General features: G+C 37.4%; 1 protein-coding gene across 1 annotated transcript in view; it reads right to left on the minus strand.

Moving 5' to 3' along the window:
• Positions 1-24081, minus strand: part of TMEM131 (transmembrane protein 131) — a 214486-nt gene that overhangs the window by 117811 nt on the left and 72594 nt on the right. The window contains exons 3-4 of the mRNA XM_059134680.1: positions 22645-22685; positions 3113-3181 (exon numbers count right to left, since the gene is read on the minus strand). Of these exons, the coding sequence (XP_058990663.1) occupies positions 3113-3181; positions 22645-22685 (110 nt within the window). The remainder of the gene's footprint in view (positions 1-3112; positions 3182-22644; positions 22686-24081) is intronic.

Raw genomic sequence — 24081 nt, forward strand, 5'->3', positions numbered from 1 at the left:
CCATGTGGCAGCTCTGTGGTCTATCGACTTGAGTGGGCTGAACTAGAGTTCCCAGAATTCCCTAATACATTACTGCCTAGGGTGGATTATGTGTGATGCTCTCTCCTGAGAGCTGGAACATGGAAGGGAGGCAGTTACATTCTGTAGCATACAGTAACTTCTCCCAGTTATTCACTCAGACACTAATGTTGGTGCCGCTGGGAAGGGATTCTGCAGGTATAATCAGTTGGCTTTAAATTAATTAAAAGAGAGATTAGGTAGCTTGTCTTAGCTAGTTGGAAGCCCTTTCAAAGAGAACTTAGCCCTTGCCTGAGCTAGGAGACTTGAAACAACAGATGGATCTGCAACTGCTCTGCTTCCTCAGGATCTTCCCTGAGAGCCTGCCTGTGGACATCAAGCTTCAGCACTTGCTCACGATCTTCCCTTCCTGTGCTGTAAATAAGAGCCCATGCTATGCTTCAAATAATTTTCTTCACTGTATTACCCAGCCCAGCTTGCACTGGAGTTCACGTGTCCATTTGCACACCTTCAATAAACTTTCACAATTTCTCTCATGAGATTTCAGTTCCAGTCTCTTAAGAAAATCCCATTTATTTCCTCTCTAGTCATACATTAATTCATGTATTCCTATCATTTCTCTTTGTTCATGACACCAAATTATTCCCTAGCTTAAATATTAACTGAAAACCTTTAAATTCTGCGTATCACTTCATCCCACAACTCCATTCTTAGGACTCTCTCCTGAGAAAAGTCATGCTGTATTTAAATCATTAGTTTCAACACTGATAATAAGAATTAAACATTTAAAGCAACACAAAACAATAAATAGATCCATTCAATTTGATGTTTCCTAATAACATAAAAGAAAGTAACAGATAATTCAATAGAATGAAAAAATGCAAAATGTGTTATGTTTAGAAAGCAGGTTATACAACAGTTTATGTTCAGAAAATACCACTGTGTTTTTTTGTGACTCAATAAATAAATAACGATGCACAGAAGAAGGACCTGAAGGATAAAAGCTCAATGTTAATGTTTCTGCATGGCAGGACTGCTAGTAATTTCTTACTTTCTTCTTTCTCCTGATTAGTAATTTCTAAGTTTACTACAGTGGACATGCACTGCCAGTATAACAAGCAAAATCCCAGTAAGTTCTGTAGTGGTGACTTATTATTACCTGTGGCCTAGAACAGGAATTCTTCATTACCTCTGAAGAATCCTGTATGGACTTTGAGAGGGATGTCCAGAAAACCCCTTAACCTGAATGCACAACACTGTCTGTAGGTGCAAAGCTGTGTGCCTTTGTGTGCATTTGGAGAGGTGAAGAAAAAGGTTCACAGCTTTCATCTAGTCCTCAAGAGATCCATGATCAAAAAAAGGTTAAAGCCACCAGTCCAGCATCTTTCATGACCTTACCTCAATTTCTCCTATTTCCAGGGTAGGGTATTATTTAAAGAGTTCAGAAATTTGGAACAGAAATTCCCAATTTCTACTCAGGCATTTTGTATAGCTGAAAATATCTTTATCTCAAGTGATATATAAAATCTGTAAAACTCTCTCAAAAAAACAAATTATAAAGTAAAAAACAGCTGGGTGTAACTTTTGACAAGATCTCTCTAGAGTGGTTACTGCTAAGCTTTCCAAGTAAGAATGCTGTTTGAGACTAATGATTTTGGTGCTGTACACTGACCTCCTCTCCTTACCCTCAGGTGGCACCAGAAATATAGCTCATGCCCTTGTCTTAGAATGGAGTTCATTAGTCTCTGTTCTGGGCCACTCTAGAGCGAGCAAACATATTCCAAGAGAATTTTACTATACACAGAAAACTCACTAGTAGTTAGAAAATAATGAACTCTTTCATGGAGATCAAAATATGTGCCATGTTTCATTAAATATCTTGCATTTGACAGAAGGAGACTGTGGGCGACACATTATTGTGATGTTCCTTGCAATCTTAACATTGTACACTTAAGCCGATTTTGTAAGACACAAATGATAGTGATATGTTTCCCATATAAATATTATGGTCTTTAAATCTAACACCCAAAAGTTAATTTTACTTACACAATGACTATTCTAAAATACTGATTCCATCTAGAAGTGCACAAAGAACTACACAAACTTCTCTCTACACCCCTACTCCTAAAATCCATGATCTCTGTAGGAATATAGTCTTAAAAGATAGAAGTTGCTATCAGATATATTGCTTTTTATGCTAGCTATTCCACCATGGTCCTGTACAAATACAATTAGTGTATTTACTACTCCAGGTTTTGAGATTATAAATAATTTATTTGAACTTAAGGTGTTTACTAGTAAAAAAATGGTTAATTACAACTTTGACAACATTAAATTTTAATTTTCACTTACTGAATCAAAGAGATCTAGATACAGTTTCTCCACCACTTCCCTTATATATTTTTTTTTTCTGCTAGTTTACCAGAGTGGCATGGCATGGCTCTAGCAGTTATATCACTAAGAAGTTCTCTTTATCTACTTGCTGAATTAGATTAGAACCAAATACAGGTGAAGACCTGTCTTTTCTTAATGTATCTGAGATGTGCAAAACCTGAGACTCAGAGGTAGAAGAGAAGCCAGAAATGTGGTTTGAGGAAGCAATTCTGTACACCATGTCTTTCTGTGGGATTTTCTTTTGTCTGCTCTTTTGGGTTAGTGATAATGATATTTATTTGGTGATGTATAAAAGTCTGTACGTTAAAAGCACATGCAAATAAATAAATAATACATCTTTCTATATCCCTATGGAAAATCTTTAATAGTATAACTGGAAATGAATTACTAATCACAAAAGTAACCCAGAAGTATTATGTTGTTTCTGAAGAGAAGATCCTTTGAACCAGGGAATTTATTAGGTGGGTATCTCTCAAACTTTAAGAATTAATATTATATGATAGACTTGTAACATACTGGCTTCCCATTTTCAAACCACCTTCAACAACATTGCTTTCTTGGACTTTCTTTGTAACTTTCTCTTGGACTTTCTTTGTAACTTTCTCAGAGAGATGATACAGATAAAAACCAAGATAAATGCATGCATAAAATACACATAACAGTTTAATGAGAACTTATGGTCTGAAAATTTTAAACTTACTGTTCATGGAAATCCAGCATTGGTGGCTCAAATCGTATAGGTCTGCAATTACCCCGGTACAGAGATATACTGTGAGTAAAAAGAAAAGAGCATAAGAAACAATTTTTAAAAAAATATGTATATCCCAAAACTGAAGTCAGACACTTGAGTTTTGTCAAAACAAACTATCTTTAAGGAAAGTGTAGTCTAATGTTCTGTTGTTTCCTTCTTAGTAAAGGAAATCAATAAATACGTATTTTTAAAAATGGAAAAAAAAAAGGAGAGTATTTTTCCTATTCAAAGGCACGTGAAAACAGAAAATGCTCAGGTAGACTCTATGTTGAAATTTATGTGGTTGAAATACTTGATAACAGTATATATCTTAATATGTTCACTCATATTTTTTTTGATACATGTACCATGAACAATAAACAGTCAACACAACTACACATACCTGGCAGACAATACAGTATACAGACTAAAACTACAATGACATTTTAACTACAGTGGCAAAGGAAATAAACAAAAACGAATTTGGGGATAGAAACCTTTAGGAAATGAAGTATCTTTTCCATCTGAGAGTTTAGAACATACTGATCTATTTAAGTATCACTTTCTCACCATCCCACTTGATACTAGAACTTCTCACTAAAACCAATTTCTGAACAGCAAGCCTCAAGCCATCACCATGACCTAACAATGATGTGATACAGAAATGACATGGGGGTTTGGGGGATGTCCACATACCTCAAGTTATCTGCTTAAGTATTGAGAGAGTCAGAAATTCAGGAAGCCACTTAAGTTTCTAAATAGTAAGACGTTTATCTTTCTGTTGTATTTTAAGAAATGATGTTAGAGCAAAACCATTCTGTAAAACTTTATTTCCATCAACACAATTCAGAAGAACACAAGCTTTGAATGATATAGTAATTTTTATTCAGGAAATACAGGACATATATTAGAAATAGACAAGGACATTCAGAATATGTAGGATATTTAGCTTTAACTCAATTCTTTAAATAATTTAGACTATTTAAAGATTAAACAGTCTGATTAGTAGAATCGAAGCACTAAAAGTAATGAAGTCTTAAGGTGTTTTTAGCTTGAAATCCCTCTACATATGCTGAGCAGAAAAAAAGGAAAAACACAAGAAAGGAGGAAAACAGCAAATATAAGACTACTTTACTAAAGCACAAGTCTAAAGACACTGAGACAAAGGTGGCACAGTTCCCCCCAAGATAGGAGCCACATGCAGCAAGAGGAACAAAATCTATTCCCTCTTGATTTCTGCTCTTCTTAGGCATGATCTAACAAGGACACTTTCTGGCATTTTTAAAATAAGAGATGCCCATCAGCTCATTCGTTTCAAGGGTATGAAACTCAAACAATAAAATATTAATCCAATGAAGGAGGAAAAGTATAATGCATGAAGTGAATGCATGTAAGTCATTAATTCATAAATATATATATATATATATATATATATATAGACACTGACTGTATTAGATGCTAGAGATACAAAGAAGATTAAGATACTATTTTTTTGTTTGTTTGTTTGTTTCACAGAAATGAGCATCTGCTCCCCAAGTTGTGCATGGAAATGTCTAAAGTGGCCAGGAAAGGTTAAGAAAAAAACAAGCATATACATTGTGTTGATTCAACATAAATCAATGAGCGCGAGGGGGGCTGTCTAGTGGCTGGGGCTATGGAAACAAAGCAAAGAGCCTGTTCTCATTGCACTAACATCCCAGTAGGGGAGACAAAAGTAGAGCATAATAGGTAATATGGGACAAATAAAAACAAACCAAGCACAGTAAAAAAAGAGAAGGTCTTTCTGAGGAGGGACATTGGAGCCGAGACCTGAATGGCGGAAGTCTGGGAGAAGAAAGGAGATCTACTTGGCATGCTGTGGAACAAGAGGGCTGAGGTGGCCAGAGTGACCAGAGGGAAGGGTAAGGAAGGGGCTGAGATCAGAAAAATACAAAGGCCAAGTCTCCATGCAGGGATCGGGATTTTATTCTAATCGTGACAAAGAGCCTCTATAGTGTCTTCTGCAAGGGAGTAACATGATCTGACACATCTGAAAAAGTTAATTCTGGATGTTGTGTCAAGAACAGATTGTAGGAGACCCAAAGCAGAAGCAGGAAGTCTGCAGAAATCCAAACAAGAGGTGATGGCAGCAGTGGTCTAGGGAGGATTACAAGGCAAAGTGGGGAGAAGTGGCTCTTTTCTAAATATATTTGGGAAGCTAAAGGAAACAGGTCATGCTGATGGATTGATTTTGGAATGTGAGAGAAAGGAGAGAAATCAAGGATCACTTAATTCTAAAATTTTCCTGAGAAACTGGAGAGAGTCATGACATGGGAAGAATAGGTTAGCAATAGGAAGGATAGATGGGTTAGACGTTCAAGAGTATTTATTGTTTTAGACATTTAAATCTGAGATGTCTTGAATTTGAGATGAAATGTCAAGTAGGCACCTGGATATACAAGGGTATTGCTTTCTATTAAAAAGTTACTGATTTTCTACATGTTTATAAAAAAATAAAAAATTAAAAAAAGAAAAAGAAAAAAAAAGTTACTGATTTTCGTGTGCTGATCTTATAGCCCAAGTCACTTTGGCAAGTTAATTCTAACAGTTTGTTTACAGATACTCTTAGATTTTCCCAGCACAATATGTGCTGCCAAAAACAATCACCACCTTGGGTTACCTCTGTAGACAAATCATGTGCAAGTAACAATCACACTTCCTTCTTTTAAATCCCTAAACCTTGTTTTCATTTTTTATGCCTCGTGTGGGCTAAGATCAACCAAAAAATACTCCACAGAAACTGTGTTTAACAATTTTTCTTTACAGATTTCTCACAAAATATGATAGAGGGACAAATGCATTAAAGAAGATTCCCCCATAAATAAATGTGTATTTTCGAAACAATAGCAAATTTATGTCTAAGGAACAGTTTAATATTTGAGTAGGTACAACACAAGTTGTCATAGGTATAATCGTATTTAAAAAAAAAAACAAAAATTCAATAATATAGTTTTCATGTATCCACAGCTGACTGAGATGCTTGCCACTATGCCTACTTTAAAAAGGGATGGCACTGTTTAGCATTTTATTAACAGAAAGCAAATGTTTGCAAATCTTTAATGCTGAATAATAAACTGGGGCAGAAGTAATGTAAAAAGTATACATTACCAATTTCAAAGAAACAGAATCTGAGACATTTTAATAGAATACTGCATGATTTTTATCCTTTCCAGTGACTGTATTTGTTTGAAAGTCTCAAATGTTTTTATTCTTATTACCCACTTGGGGACAAGGAGGTACAAAAAGACGGTTTTCTGACTTCAAGCTAGGAAATGACTAGAAAGATAAAAGAAATCTTGTGGGCTATGGTCTATGATGGTTGGTGGACTGTCAGGTTAAAGTTAAGCAGGTAGCTCCCCAATGAAGCAAATAAAGGCTTCTTGGAACTTTGGAAATTTTTTAAACTAGGAAATTTTAAATGTTTTCCTAAAGGCAGTTATTATCCTAACAAAAGGTACTCTTCAGCCAGTATTTCTCAAAGAATGGGTTGTGGTCTATCTACACCTTAATCAGCTAGAATGCTTGTAGAAAAGCAGATTCCAGGGCCCTACCACCATAAAGTGATTCCTTACATCTAGTCTGAAGTCCAGAAACCAGTGTTTCATGTACACTCCCACATTCAGGACTACTCTTTCGCCATCCTGATCCACAATAAGCACCGCAGGCAGAAATAAGGGGACAAAAGTACCTTAACAAAACTTTTAAAGTCACCTATAGTTTAAAGAAAATAATAACAACAATAATAATAAAATAGAACAACTGTCAAACAGAGATCATCAATCACTACAAAACCTGGCTCTCTGGAAATACAAGTAAAACTAGATCTGTTAAGACTGATAAAGAAAAAGGAGAGAAGAAATGAATGATGAATAGTAAGGAATAAAAGTGGACACAGCAATACAAATTCCACAGAGATTAGAAGGATCAAAGGAAATAATATGAACAACTTTATGGCACTAAATTCAATGATTTAGATAACTCAAGAACAGATCATCTGAACAGACCTACATCTGTTAATTTAATTCATACTTGAATATCTTTGCATGAAGAAAACTTTAGGTCTAGGTGGCTTTACTGCTAAATCCTTTCAAATACTTAAAAGAAGTAAGTAGTAAGATAAATAAAATTATTTAAAAAAAAAGTCACCTATAGTTTAAAATATGATTTTTATTAGAGACAGCTAAAAAAATACATGACTTAAGAGAAATTATATAGATTATACATTTTAGCTTAAATTTGCATTTCTCTAAGGACTAATAATGTTGAACATCATTTCATTTATTTATAGTCCAACTAGATATCTTCTTTTGTAAAGTGTATGTTCAAAGTTTTTATATTGGGATGTTTGTCTTACTGAGTTACATGAGTTCTTTACAGATTCTAGATATACGTCCTTTATCAAATATATGTCCTGTGAATATCTTCTCCCTCTCTTTCCTATTACAAACAGTGTCTTTTGGGGAGTGATTTCATTGAGATGGTGAGATAGGCTGTTGCTAACTTCAGTCCCCTTCACAAGAAGATCAATTAGCAACTATCCATGGATAAGACACTGTTGTAAAGTTCAGTGAGGGTGAAGAACCCTCCTGGACCACAGAGACTGAAAAGACTATGCAATAGAAAGGCAAGAGGAATGGCTACACTCTGATCACATTGCCCTTCCAAGGCAGGCATAGAGCCACAGTAAAAAGGTGCTGTGAAGTGTGTAAACCTGGTGATTCACAGACCTGGGGATAAAAATATATGTATATAAAAAATATATGTTTATAAAAAATAAAAAATAGAGACGTATTCGTCAAAAAAAAAAAAAAAAAAAAAAAAAAAAAAAAAAAAAAAAAAAAAGGTGTCCTGGGCATACAGTTTCTCCAGAGGGAAAGAGACAAAGGTGTAATGGGTTGCTTCCCAGAAGGCCCACTTGGGTCTTGTCACAAGGGGATCAGAGGAGGAATCTGCGGGGTGAATCTGTAGGTCTTGACTACTGGAGATTATACTGGGATACAGGGGAGGACAGGATATACAGCAACCAGAACTTGATAGACTGCCCTCCTCCTTAAAACAACACCCAAGTGGAGATCTTAGCCAGTGGCTATACCTATCTGCAAAGTCAAACCAGAGGCCCAGTCCGGCCAGTGATGTTGGTGGACAATTCTACATGATTTGGGTCCCCACTCAATGAGCCATACCAGCCATGAGCCTGTTCTGCAGCCTCACCTAGGCTGGGAAGCAAATTAAAAGACCTGCCTAGGGTTGAATATAACCTTCAGCTCCACCTAACCAGAAAGCCTAACTAGAACATCTGGAACCTGTAAACTCAACCTGCAGCCCTGCTTAAAATGGCACTTAGCAGAGAACTCAGCCAGTGGCTCAGCTCACCTGCAGAGCTGAGCTGGTTGCCCCGTCTGGCCAGGGAGCTTGGTGGGCAGCTTTGCTAGATTCAGGTCTCCGGCCATCAAATCATAATGGTTATGGAGCCTGTTTTATGGCCCCATCCAGGGCCCCATCAGGCAGGGAAGCATAGTCCTAACTGCTGAGTATAGCACGCAGTCCTGCCCAACTAAGAAGCATGAGCAGGCACTGTGGAGGGCATGTTCCAGCTATGCGTGGACAGGAAAGCAAGTCAGTAGTCCTATCCAGTTGTTCCCAGCCAGTGGCAACCCTGCTGACATCAAAACTCCACTAGCATCCTTGCCCAAATAGAGACCCACTTGCCCACGGACACTATCAGCTGACTCATCAAGAACCCCAAGCTGACTAAAGAACTGTCTCTGCAAAGACACACAGACAACCAAATTTTTTTTTAAAAATGCATAAATGAAATGAAAAGTTCAACAAATAGAGGATTTCTATTAAATGAGTTATATATTTAATATAGAAAAACAACAACCAAACAGAAACCCTAGGGATGAAGAATATACAATGACTTGACTGAAGAATTCAATAAAGAGCTTCAACAACAGATCTGACCAATCAGAAGAAAGAATCAATGAACTGAAAGGTTATTTGAAATTACCCAACAAGAGGAGCAAAAAGGAAACAGAATGAGAAAAAGTGAAAAAAGCATGCTGATTTATGGAATAACTTTAAGAGAAACAATATATAGTTGATCCTTGGACAACATGGGTTTGAACTGCATGGGTCCACTTACATGTGGATTTTTTATAGGATACTATTTTAAATGTATTTTCTCCTCCTTAAGGTTTTCTGAATAATATTTTTTTCTAGCTTATTTTATTGTAAGAATACAGCACATAATACATAAAACGTACAACACATATGTTCCGGTCAACAGTAGGCTATCAGTTAAGTTTTCATAATGTTGAAATTATATGTGGATTTTCAAATGCATGGGGAGTTGGTGCCCCTTACCCCGTTGGTTCAAAGGTCAACTATAGCTTTCAGTATATTCAAAGTTTTTTTCATGAATTTATCCTCAAGTATGTAACATCTTTAGAGGCTTCTGTAAATGGCATTTTTCTGTAACATTTTACGGTTGCACTTGTAATACAGAAAAAGTGTTGTTAATATTGACTATGTATTTTTCAGTCTTACTAAATTCATTTATTTTCACAGCTCTTTGGGTATATTCTTTAGGATCATCTATACAATCATTTTGTTGACAAACACCTTCCTTCTCTTCCTTCCCAAATGATGCCTCTTATTTCTACTTTCTGTCTTAATGTACTGACTAGCACATCCAGTACAATACTGAGTAGAAGTGATGAAGCTAGACATCCTTGTCTTGCTCTCAATAGAAAGAAAGCATTCAATCTTTTACCATAAGTATCATGTTGTTTTTTTTTGTTGTTGTTGTTTCTTCCAACAGATGCTCTTTATCAGACCGAGGGAATTCTTTTCTATTACTAGTCTGCTGAATGTTTTAAATTATGAATATATGTTTAATTCTGTCACATATTTTCATTTCAATTTTTTAAATTTCCCAAATTGTTAATGACATCTAATTTAATTCTGCTATGTCAAAGAACATGATTCTGACTGCTGAGTGCATTGTTGAATAAATATCTATGAAGAAAAATATCTATAAGAGTAAGTTCATCGATAGTGTTGTTCAAGTCTTTTACACCTTTACTGATTTTCTGTTTGTCAATTATTGGCAGATGAGTGTTGAACTCTCCAACTATAACTGTGGATTTATAATTGTGAATTTACCTTAATTTCTGTTTATTTTTTCTTCATGCCTTTGGGAGCTCTGATACTAGGCTTATAGAGACTTAGGACTACTGTATCTTCATGATGAATTTTCTCTTTTATAATGATAAAATGTCTCTTTACCTCTGATAATATTCCCTGCCCTAAAGTCTAATTAGTCTGATAATGTTATTCCCCACCCCATCTTTTTACTTTTAACGTACTTGCATTTTTTTTAAAAGATTTTATTTATTTATTTGACAGAGAGCTATCACAAGTAGATGGAGAGACAGGCAGAGAGAGAGAGAGAGAGAGGGAAGCAGGCTCCCCACTGAGCAGAGAGCCCAATATGGGACTCGATCCCAGGACCCTGAGATCATGACCTGAGCTGAAGACAGCGGCTTAACCCACTGAGCCACCCAGGCGCCCCTACTTACTTGCATTTTTATACTCAAAGTGCATTTCTTCAAAATCAAATCTCCCTGAAAAACAGGGAGAAAATATTTGCAACACAGGACTACTACCTCTAATAAGAGAAACAGTTTAAAATGGAAAAAATAAGTATCAAAGGTCCTATGGAAAATTATGTAGAATGAAGACAGACAACATCAAAAAATAAATATAAGCATGGCATAAAATATGTAGAAAGATATACCTCACTAATAACTAGAGAAAGACAAATTAAAACTATATGACAGAATTTATGACCTATCAGAGAGACAAAAATTAAAAAGTATGATAATATATTCAGTAGGAAAAGTTGTAGGAAAATAGGGACTTTAATTCATTGGTGAGGGTTATGCAAACTGGTGCAGCTCCTGAAAGAGAATTTGGCAACATTAACAAAACCACGTATGCATTTACCTTTTGACTCACCAATCCCATGTCTAGGAATTTACCCTAACCACGTACTTTCAACAATACAAATTACATATGCACTTATCTTTTTTTTTTTAAGATTTTATTTATTTATTTGACAGAGATCACAAGTAGGCAGAGAGGCAGACAGAGAGAGAGGAGGAAGCAGGCTCCCTGCTGAGCAGAGAGCCTGATGCAGGGCTCAATCCCAGGACCCTGGGATCATGACCCGAGCCATAGGCAGAGGCTTTAACCCACTGAGCCACCCAGGCACCCCTGCACTTATCTTTTGACTCAGAAATCCTATCTGTAGGAATCTATTTTGCAGATAACTTTGAAAAATATGAAAATACATATATGCAAGGCTATTCTTTGAAGCACTGTTTGTAACTGCAAAATACTAGAAACAAATTGCTCATATGCAATCTACATCCAAATAATATGTATGTTGCAGTCCATAAAAATACTGAGAAGGGTCTCTATAGGACTTATTTTTAAGTAGATCAAACGAAACACAAAAAAGCCTATACTACGTTTTCTTTTACAGAAGAAAGGGGAGGTATAAAAGAAAAATCCATGTGTTTGACACTTTTGTAGAGTTTGACTTTTTGAATTCTACTGTTTCATATTTTAAAATGAGTCTTTAAATGGAGGTAAAAAATCTCAAATGAAAACAAACAAGCAAACAAACCAGAAGCCAAAGAGCCAAACTTTCTTTAGAATGAACATTACCACAATGCAGATGAGTGTGGAGGGGGCAGTGGAGATAGATAGAATGGTGAAGAACACAACACATGTAAATTTTGAGTAAAATATTACTCAAATACCACATACATTCAAACTAAACAAAATAATAAATTCTAAACACTGTGCTTCCAACTAGTAGGTTTGTTTTCATGAGTAATTAAGTCTATATTCTGTGGATAACTGGAGCCAGATTTCTCATTGCTGGAGAATATATGGAAACAAAAAGGGGAAGGGCAGAAAGAACACTGCGGTGGTATATTAAAACTGGAGTTATCAGTAACAACTCATGGTTTTTATATACATAGATATTAAGATAGATATAAACAGATGTATGTTTGTGCATACATACATATAGAAACATTTCTTCCTAACTCTAACAAGGTCTAGAGACAACCTCACCCCAGTGATTACACACAACATACAGATCTTAGTTTGTAAATATCCTCCACTAAAATGAAGCACAAGTCTCTGAAGAAGTGGGACGTTCCTGGGCTAGGTGAGGAAAATTATGAAATATACCTGGTACATCTTGATGTTTCAGAAAGTAAGGAAGTGTTCGAAGAATGGGGACATGTGAAAATCATAGAGAATACCCCCAAACATATATGGTCAATTGATTTATAATGACCGTGCTAAGATAATTCAATGGGAAAAAGTCCTTGCAACAAAAGGTGGTGAAATAACTGGATGTCTAGACCAATCAAAGTGAACTTTGACTTTTACCTTATGGTTTCCTTGCATTAGAATGTCAACAACAAACAAAAAACTGAAAGAATGATAGAATTTTTTTTAAAAATTACCACAGCAGTAATTTCCAGGCAAGATGCACCAGTGAATGCTCTAACTAGTCAGAGTTTGATGCCAAACAGCATATTTACAGGGTTTCAAAGTACTTCTTTGCAAAGTACTACACTTTTCATTATAAATGAAAATGGTACAAACAGACATCTTGTGCCTCCCAATAATCAGATGAACTGAGCAGGACACATATTTAAGTGATATTCCTGCCAGAAATGCATAATCTAAAATGAACCATGAGAAAACCCAAACTAGGATGCTGGCCTCTACTTTTAAAATAAATGGCCTCTACTTTTTAAAAAAAATGTCAAGGTCATAAAACAGACAAACCAACTATTCCACATTAAAGCTGAGTCTAAATTAAAATTAAGTATGACTGGAACCAGCCTGAGATTTGGACCAAAAATTTCTTTTCTTCTTAAAATAAAAATTATCCCTAAGGCCGCCTGGGTAGCTCAGCCGGTTGAGCAGCTGCCTTTGGCTCAGGTCATGATCCCAGGACACTGGGATCAAATCCTGCATCAGGATCCTTGCTCGGCGGAGAGCCTGCTTCTTTCTCTCCCTCTGCTGCTCCCCCTGCTTGTGTGCTCTTTCTCTCTGTCATATAAATAAATAAAATCTTTAAAAAACAAAAAATAAAAATTGTCCCAATAATGGGACAATTATCAAAGTTTATAGATTAAATAATACTATGTGTGTTAATGTTAATTTACTGATTTTGATATGCATTCTCAGCTTTTATAAAATTATGTCCCTCTTTATAAGAAATACACCCTCAGGTTTTAGGAGTAAAGGAACAACATATCTATAATTGATTCTTAAAAAATTCAGAAAAATAATTACATATACATTACAGGTATGTAGAGAAGGACAGATAAGAGAAGGTAGGGAAGAAAAAGGAGGGACAGAAGTAGAGAGGGAGTTAATTAATGATAAAGTAAATGCAAAATGGTAAATGAGGGACTCTAGATCAAGGATATATGGGAATTCTCTGTATTATTTTTGCATTTTTTTCTCTGAACTAAATCTATTACAAAAAGTAAAAAAAAGTAAATATAATTTGAAAACTAAAGTATATTTCTTATAGATAGCATATGCTTGGATCTTTTTTTAAAGATTTATTTATTTGATAGACTGAGAAAGACAGCAACAGAGGGAATACAAGCAAGGGGAGTGGGAGAGGGAGAAGCAGGCTAATGCGGGGCTTGATCCCAGGTCCCTGAGATCATGACCCAAGCTGAAGGCAGACACTTAATGACTGAGCCACCCAGGCACCCCAGATCTTTCTTTTTTAATACAGCCTGATAACGGTTTTGAAACCGTTTACATTTATTCTAATTTTTTTATATAGTTGATTTCGGTCTACCATCCTTCTATTTGTTTTCTATTTTTTTCCATCTGCTTTTTATTCCTTCTGTCTTCTTTATTTGCCTTCCTTTAGATCAAGTATTCCTTCAGTATTTCACTTTATATCCATGACTGCTCTGTTAGATCTCTTTGGGTTTAATCTTTTTAAATGATTTTAATGTATCTTCCAGTATTTGTTTCATCTTTTCACAGTCTAACTCCAAATTATGTTTCCACTTTACATACATGTAAGAACTTCACAACTCAATTTTCTCTCCTCTTGTCCTTGGTGCTGTCATCATACATGTAATGTTTACAAGTTATCAATTTCATAAAACTATGTGATTATTTTAGGATTTAAATGTCAGTTATCTCAAAAAAAATTTTAATGAGAAAACATGTCTTCTGTATTTTTCCACATATTTTCACCTTTTTGGTGATCTCCATCATTGTGCCTAGAGCTATGTTTTCATCTGTAACAGTTATTACCTTCAGAATTTAAAGGAACTGCCTTTACATTTCTTACAGTCTGCTGGCCACATGTTCTTAGCTTTTATCTGGAAATGTATTTGTGGAGGGTATTTCTGCTGGATATAATATCCTGGCTTGACAACATTTTCTTTTGATTTTAAAATATCAATTTTCTGATTTTGTGTTTGCATTGTCTCTGATGAAGATCCATCAGTCATTCCCAGCTTTTGTATCCCTACATGTAATTTACTTCTTCCTGGCTGCTTTTTGTCACTGATTTTTAGGAACTGGAATATTGTGTGATTTCATGTGGTTTTCTTTGTTACTTGTGCACTGGGTTTAGTGAAGTTCTCCAACAGCTCTTCCCTGTCCTCCAATTCCTGGAACTTAATTACACCTGTGTTAAATTGCTTGCCATTATACCACAGGTCATCAGGGGTTTGTTTATTCTTTTCCAGTCCTTCTTTTCTCTTCCTGTGCTACAGTTTGGGTTACTTCCATCACTGTCTTCAATTTCACTTTTTTTTTTTTTTAAAGATTTTATTTATCCATCTGACAGACAGAGATCACAAGTAGGCAGAAAGATAGACAGAGAGAGAGGGGGAAGCAGGCTCCCCGCTGAGCAGAGAGCCTGGACCCTGAGATCACAACCTGAGCTGAAGGCAGAGGCTTTAACCCACTGAGCCACCCAGGCGCCCCAGTTTCACTTTTTCTTTTGTAATGTCTACATTTTCATTAATCCCACTCAGTGAAATTTTCATTTCAGAAATTGTATTTTCCAGCTCCAGAGTTTCCATTTTGTTTTTTTTACAATGTCAATTTTTCCTTCATTATATTCATGTTTTCCTTTAAATCGAAGAACATATATAATGGATGTACTGAATTCCCTGGGTGCTACTTCCATCATCTCCATCATTTCTAGATTTTTTTTTTTCTTGGTTATGGGTCCATTTATTGATTCTCTACACATTCAATAATCTTTGATAAAAATAATTATTTCTAGTACATTATTACTATTCTAAGTTACTTTCATTTCCATATGAATTTCAGAATTAGCTAAACTGTAGGTAATCTCTAGAAAAAAAAAAGCCTATGGGGATTTTGATTTGGATTGCATTGAAATATACAGATCAATTTGGAGAGAACTGATACCTTGACTTTTTATCCATGAAGACAGTATTCTCCCTCCACTTATTTGGGTTTTCTTTACTTACTCTTGCTGATGTTTGGAGATTTCAGTGTACAGTCTTGCACATCTTTGGTCAGACTCAACCCTAGGTTCACTAATTGCCAAATATACCCAGACTAGGCTACACCTAAGAAGCTAGGGCATATGAGGCCTATGAGCTCATGAGGCATATGAGCTAGGGCATCACTCAGCTGCTGAGCACACCAGGACACAGAGCTCTCCAGGACACAGAGCTATGTAGGAAAAGGGGACTGTTCTTTTCACCAGCCGCCCACTCTAATGTCCATACTTGGAAAGGGTGGCGGGAGGGGAGACAAGCATCACCTGATTGCCACCAGCCACTCAAAAGCCTCTACAGCATGGAGCCTACGGAAAATGAGATCTGCCAATGTTCTCCGGCTGTCATATCCGATTGGAATAACTGTCCCATCCCAGCGAGCTGCAGGAGATGGGAATATCTACTTGTCTGCCAAGCCCACTGAAACAGCTCTGATGCAAGGCAGAGCTGTGGAGTGATGGATGCAGTCTCTAGCTTGAATGCTATGACCTCCCACACTGTTCTTACCACGTTGAATAAATGTTTCTCAATTCATTTTAAGTCCTTTGAACTATCTCCAGATACTCTGTCTTTGCTCATTTTAATCATCCTAACAAATGTTTCTTATGGGGAGAAGTCCCCAAGCTCCTCACCATCATTCCAAAAATCTCAATTCTGTCACACTTGTATTTAAGGTGAGAATAATGTGACGCTTTAAAAAAATAAGTGAAGTAAACTGGCCTACTCAAAGGAGCTTACCAACATCTGCTTCTGTGGTTTAATGCAAAGTTAATCCTATCTTTACTTAAGCTCACTTCTGGTAAGTTGACTTCCTATCATCAACTTACTACAGTCTTCAAGATTTATGTAAAGTAGTGCCTTTGGGGGGGGGGGCAATATTTGTCACTTCATGTGCAGCTGAAAGCTCCAGAACTAGAAAATAAAAATACAAACCCCAGTGAAATCTTAACAACAACAAAACAAAAACCACAGCTTAAGGACATTCCCTTTAGTTTTTCTGGTTTTTGTTTTTTTGGTTTTTTTTTTTACAAAATTTAAAACAGGTATTAGTGAAACTGTAAATATTAGCAGATTTTATCTTCCACTAAAATATTACCAAGTTTTGGATCTAACTACAATCTTCTGCGTGCTTATGGCTACTATAGGCAACCAAAAGAGTTGTACTTAATAATAAGAAAACTATATAGTCAATTAAAGAATCCCAACACCATGTATTTCCCAGCCCAGTATTTTTGGCTTATTTCCCAGGTACACCAGGAAACTTAAAGATTAGAAGAATCTGATTCTTCTCATGAACATTAAGTGTATACACGCACACATACACATATATCCTTCTTACCTAGCTGGATTTGCTAACATTTTCAGCTCTTATGAAAATGACAACAGTAGCAGTATTCCTAACCCAAGAGCTCTGCATTAGCTGCTTCTCTGTCTGAAATGCTCTTCCCTAAGACTTTCACCAGGTAAACTTAAACACCATTTCAGAGAAGCCTTCCTTAACATCCCATCTAAAGAACCTATATAGTCCTGTCTATTCCAGACTACTCTCTAGCTGCATTTACTTATTTAGTGGCTTACTGTCTGTATTCCTCATTCGAACATAGGCTCCACACCAGGGCAGGAAGGAGTATTAGACTATCTCGCCCATCCAGCACTGTAGTAGTTTTAAAATATGGCCACAGATTCTCTGATACTTCTCTCTTCAAGAGATGGCACTTAATTCCCCTGGCCTTGGGGCTGACTTCTTATGAATGGAATATGGCAGAAGTGATGGTGTGTGACTGTAAGACTCAATTATAAAAGACACTGTGGCTTCCTCCTCATTTCTCTTGCATCACCTGTTCTGGGGTCACCAGCTGTCATGATGTGGCAACATTTAAACAGCCCTATGGATGGTTCAACATGGTGAAGGAAAAAGGCTTCTTGCCAACAAGCCAAGAAAAACTAAGCCTTTTTTTTTTTTTTTTAAAGATTCCGTTTATTTATTTGACACACACAGAGAGAGATCACAAGTAGGCAAAGAGGCAGGCAGAGAGGAAGGGGGAAGCAGGCTCCCTGTCAAGCAGAGCCCAATGTGGGGCTCGATCCCAAGACCCCGAGATCATGACCTGAGCCAAAGGCAGAGGCTTAACCCACTGAGCCACTCAGGCGCCTCCAAAACTAAGGCTTTTTGCCAAGAGTTACATGAGTGAGCCATCTTGAAGAGGATCTAGCTGGCCCAGGCCTTCAGATGTGGGTTGATACCTCAACTGCCATCTCAGGAGGGATCCTGAGCCACAACTACTTCACTGAGGTGCTTCCAAATTCCTCATTCCCAGAAACAGGAAGATGATATATGCTTGCTGTCTGAAGCTGCTAGGTTTGGGGGTAGTTTATTACAAGGCGAGAGATAACAAATACAACTACTAAGTCACCAGGTCTTACAACAAAGCCTGGCATATCCGAAGATCCCAGCAAACGTTTGCTGAGTGACTGAGCAAATAAATGATCACACAACCACAACTTACATTCATATAACATTTTAAAGTTCGCAAACTACAGTTGGCCAGATAAAACTGCTCATTTGATCCTCACAACAACTTTATATAAGTACATAACCTTATTATCATCTGTAAGATATACCAGGCAGAGAAATCATCCTCCCCAGTTTGCCAATGAAAGTTGTGCTCAGAGCAGTGAAGTAGCTGCTTTCCAGGCCCCACAGACGGTGAACAGAGAACTCAGGACTTTTGACTCCTCATCTTCCACCACAGGCTCCACACTCCCAGGAAAAGTCAACCATGAAAGATGGCCTCATGTCACAAAATACTCAACCATTACTGGTATTTATTATAATATTTTGGTGTTCAACTCAAATAAACACTGATGGAACACTATCTGCACATCCTCTACCATTCTATCATTGTAAACAAAATACTGTCACGTTAACTGATAATCATATTAAAACAAATCAGAAGTGGTGAGCCAGAACAAAGGAGAGGAATAGGAAAAGGGGATCCTGGAAAATTGTGTTTTCCATGGTTTTACTTCCCACAATTCTGAGGTCATGACAGCAGCAGTTCATTTCCTTGCAGAATATCCTAAAAGCCCATGGAGCCAAACCTGTCCCCAGAACTAACACAGATGATAAGGGTGGGTGGTGGGGGGGAGGAGGGAGAGGAAAAGGCTGGGGAGAAAGAAACGGTAGCCGGAGGCTAGCATCTACCATTGTACTGCTATACAATTCACTAGGTACAGAATCATTCTATTAGCTGAGCTTTTCATGTTACAAATTTCCCTGGGGCAGGTGAAGTTTCACTTAAAGAATGAGATTTGATCCAAGATCACATACAGGAATTTTAAGAAAGCAGGGGCAGAATCTACTGGCTTACTAATAAAGCCAGGAGGCAGGCAGCATGTGGCTTATACATCTGGGGAGCACCAACAGTGAGAAATTGATGTAGAAAAGACGAGAGAAGTTCAAAAGACAAAGTGTGCCTCCCAGCAATCTAATGCTCAGTGGACACTGGCCATGCCGCAAGGGGATACTGGTAGAGGCAGTAATCTCCAGAGGTGGACCAGGCTCTGGGGTCAGAAGCCAGCCTTCACCTCAGCTATGCCTTGGGCCTTGTGGATCAGTTTGATGATGCAAGTGAAGGGAATGCCTGTGTCTTCTGTACCTTGATCCCTACAACCCTTTATGACATCCTTTTCAAGTGTGTTTTTTTCCCCACACAGCAGGCTGTGTTTTGTCACTTTAACACCTGTGCTCTATGACCTCATCAGAAGGGATGTCTTCATTGCCCTACAAGACACCTAAAGGCAGGGGCTACACACACAGTCTCAGCACTGAACAGATACTTTCAGAAACCTCTAGGAATACTGGCTGAAAAAGAAAATCCAGGGAATACAGAAGGACTACATACTTGCTGTGCACATAGTCAAAGTGAACACAACATAGCTTGGCAATCAGAAGATGATGAATTCTAACTGAAACTGTGCTGCTTTCACTGCAAGCATATTCCTTGGTTCTAAGGGTCTCAGCTTCCTCGTGTGTCAAACAAGGGGCTCAATAACACTACCTATTAGGGTCTCCTGTACTTAGAATCCTTTGAAATCATATAACTTTCACCTTAGTCAAATTTTGAGACCCAAACCCAAATGCTGACATTTTTACAGAATAGTTTTTTAAACTGAAAAAAATTATAATTTCTGTTGTGTTTACAACTACACATCTCATTTACAACTTCTGTTGTTACACAACTGCACACTTATATTTTCATTCACATTTTATTTTGCATATGCAATTTTATTTAAGTTATTCTTTCTTAAATGAGAGCTCTGGCAGTGTTTACTTTGTGCAGCGCTGAGCCACACGTTAAAAAAACCAGCTAAACGTGTGCAAGCTACGTTCTGATTATGTTCTTGTAAGTGTGGAGCCTTTATTTGCTTTTCCATGTCATATATATGCTTTTAAAATAACTTATTAAGGGTGAGTCAAAAATATAGCCCTTTAGTTTAGTTTTTTGTTAGCTGATATTAGGTTCAAACTCTAAATTTAAGCCTGTATATTGTTACGAATTGAATTGTATCCCCCACCAAATTTGCATGTTGATGTCCTAACCCTCCGATAGGATAGGCTTTGAGAGGTAATTAGGTTTAGAGAAGGTCACAAGAATGAGGCCTTCATGATAGCATTAGTGCCTTTAAAAGAAATGACACCAGAGAGCTTGCTTCCATTCTCCCTCTTTGCCATTTGAGGATAAAAGGGAGACACAGCAGCTATCTGTAAGCCAAGGACAAAGCCTTCACTGGGGAACCAATCTGCTGGCATCTTGATCTTGGACTTCTGGTCTCCAAAACTGTGAGGAAAAAAATGTTTAAGCCACTCAGTCTATGTGCTATTTTGTGACAGTAGCCTGGGCTCAAACGTATGTTTAGTACCTAATCCAGGTTCATACCCATAGCATATGCATTCCAATTTGAACCCAGTAGTTTAATGAATTCAATGATCTTAGGAAAAAAAAAAAGTGAAGTGTGATGGTTTTAAAAAGTATCTGTAAATCACTGAATATTCATCATTCCCCTCACTCAATTTCCCATCTCCACATCTTTCTCCCCTCCCCCATGCCTTAAATCAAGACCAACCTAAGTGACCGGTTGAACAGCAGCAGCCAACAGAGGTAACACTATTACGACTTCAGAGTGAAGGTCAAAAAAAAGTGATACAGCTTTTACTGGCTCTCTTTGGGATGTTCACTCTTGAAATCCAGCTATCATACTGTGAGGGAGCCCAAACAAGTCTTTGTGAACAGACCACACAGAAGGGCCCAAATGCAGGCATTCTAGGTGACAGCCTAGCTGAATTCCAGGTAACAAACTAACATCAGCATGCGAGTGAACATGCCTCTAGCTCTGGAGTCTCCCCAGCTGAGGCCCCCATCACCATGAAGCACAGACAAGCTGTCTCTGCTGTGCTCTGTCTAAACTCCTGGCTTACAGAGTCTGACAGCATAATAAAATGATTGCTCTATGCCAGTATACTGGGCTAGTTTGTTAGGCAGATGTGGATCACAGATAAGTGGAACATGAGATCAGAATATAATTATGTATTGATGTAAATTCTTCATTATACTAGGAAAATAACTTAAAGCCAAATCTTGATCATGGATGAATAACCTCATCTTCATAAATGTAGCCAATATAATTTCATAGCTAATTTCCTAACTGCTGGAATAAAGTAACAAGAAAGTAGCACAAGATAACAGGTGTGCCTTTCTTCCAAAAAGTTTAGCTCTAGAGGATTCGGGGGTTCTAGGGTTCTCAGATGGTCTAGCCAAGGTGGCATCAGGCTAGACATGGATTATTCTGGAAATAATCCACCCCAGTCCCCAAAATATTTGCGAAGGGGTAAAGGGGTAGAAGGGTGGCATTAGGCTTTACAATACGAGAGCGGGGAAGTCTACATCTTCGTGTAGGCAGTAGGTGTTTCTTTTGGGTAGGGTTCATGGGTAAAGCAGGTCTCAACAGGGCATAGAAAATTAGGCAGACGAACAGAACAATGAGGAAGTAGGGTCATGTTACTGTAGATCTAAGTGAAAAAGCAAAACCAGTGAATGAAGGAGTTTCATTATTAATGAAGTTGAGTTTTAATTGTCTTACTCTGAGTATGTGCTACTTTTCTTTCAGAATAAAGTTCTTTGCTGATGAAAACTGCATTTTACTAGGCCAAGAACATTCAAGGATATTTAATTCACAGCTCTCATTCTCCTTTAAATACCACGTACAGACCCTCACTGGGTATGGAGGTTCATCAGGATAGTAACTTTCTGTTTATATGGTCTCCCTTTAGGTGTGAGAAGCTACCAAAAGACCAAAGAATTTGGATGTGAGAAAGACATCTTCAAATTCATATGCATGTACCTATTTTCATAATACCTAAGGGCAAAACAATTCCCTTGTTTGTTTTCACAGAGAAGCTGCGTTCAAAAGGGGTCTCTTTCAGTGACTTAGGTTTCACAGCTCTGTAGGCAGACACCTTATGGTAACTAAGGGCAGGAAGAGTCAGTCCACAATAGGTAGCAATAGCCAGGGGAAATTACTAGGGAGTTATAAAGCTGATCCTCCCCGGTTATGATGGGGAGAAAGACTATATGATACTTCACCTGCAAATTCAGACCTCAACCTGGTTTTCCACACTTGAAATTCATGATATAATGTGACTTATAATTTGCTTTTTCCTCTTCACCAAAAAGGGTGGTGCAAGAGGAGGACAGTATTGCTGGAACACCCCAAAAGGAACTGAAATTATGTTAGTATCTTATTAAATACATACAATTTTATGTTATAAAATATACATATATTCCTTACCTTTTCTGTTGATACGAACTGAGTCCAAGTGTTGTCTCAGTCTGTGAAAGGAAGAAAACAATGAAAAAATACTGAAATCTTTCTACTACAGACAAACAGAACATCCAAAATATACAGCAGTTTCCACTTTGATCATATACTCACTTAGATTTTCAGATTAAACCCAATCCTTAAATCACAGGAAATGATATGTCATATTACATAATTCAAATGAGAGAATAATTTGGGATTAAATTTTAAACACACATGAAAAGAATACAGAGTTATGAGATTTTTAAGAGTTTGCTAAACCAATACATCCTGTGAGAAGAGGCCGCTATGCAATCACTTTGGGAGGCCAGCTGTGCCTCTCAATGTTCACTGCTTACCAACTGTGTGGCTGGTGCTGGTGGATAATGGCTCCTGCTGCCATGGAGCTCAAGGGTGTGGGGGCAGAGCCATTTTAAAACTAAATAAATATAGGAGCACCTGGGTGGCTCAGTTGATTAAGTATCTACCTTCAGCTCAAATCATGATCTGAGGGTCCTGGAATTGAGCCCTGTATTGGGCTCCCTGCTCAGCAGGGAGTCTGCTTTTCCCTCTCCCTCTCCCTCTGTGCGCATACTCTCTTGCTCTCTCAAATAAATAAATAAAATCTTAAAAACAACCTAAATAAATATAAAAGAGCTATGAAAATGTTGGAAAGGTACTGTGAAAGAGAATAAATAGGTGATGTGTTTCAGTGTATCATGAGGGAAGGCCTGTCTGAAGAAATCATATCTACACTGAATGTGATTAAGTGTAAAAAAGCTGTGTGTGGAAACAGGGCTGTGTAGTGGTGGAAAAAACAACAGGCACACAGATCTGACTTCAGAATAGACAGAAGGTCTATTTGGATGGAGCTCAGAGGGACAGGGGGAAGAAAAGTAGAAAATGAGTTTGGAGGGCTGGACAGGGGCTAGACTATGCTGAGTCCTGGTAAGAAGCCATGGTAAGAAGTTTGAAATTTGATCTACTCTGTATGTATTACAAGGGATCTGAAGGAGTAAGAGAGACAGAGACAGACATGGTCTGATTTAATTTAAGACACCATTCTGGTGGCAGTGTAGAGAGGATGGAGGAGAGGAGAATAAGACAGAAAGCAAGAAATTGGTAGACAATTGAGGAAGGTAAGTTCTTAATAACGGTATGTGAGAAAATGCCAAAACTCTAAGGAATACCATCAGTGAACTTATCCCAAAAGGTTAGCTTCTAGGTGGTAATTAGAAAAAGCAGAAGAGTTGTGGCATTATTTTCCCCATTAATATATATTATTTTGCAATGGTATTTTTGGAGACTGTATAAGGAAGAAATATGACAGATGTGGGAAAATATCCTTAGTGTTTGAAAGTGAAACCATAGGTGAAGGTGAAGTGTCAGGATATCTGTAATTTTCTTTAAAATTTTGGGTGCCTGGGT

Source organism: Mustela lutreola, chromosome 9 (genome assembly GCF_030435805.1).
Source record: "Mustela lutreola isolate mMusLut2 chromosome 9, mMusLut2.pri, whole genome shotgun sequence".
In the NCBI taxonomy this organism is placed as follows: Eukaryota; Metazoa; Chordata; class Mammalia; order Carnivora; family Mustelidae; genus Mustela; species Mustela lutreola.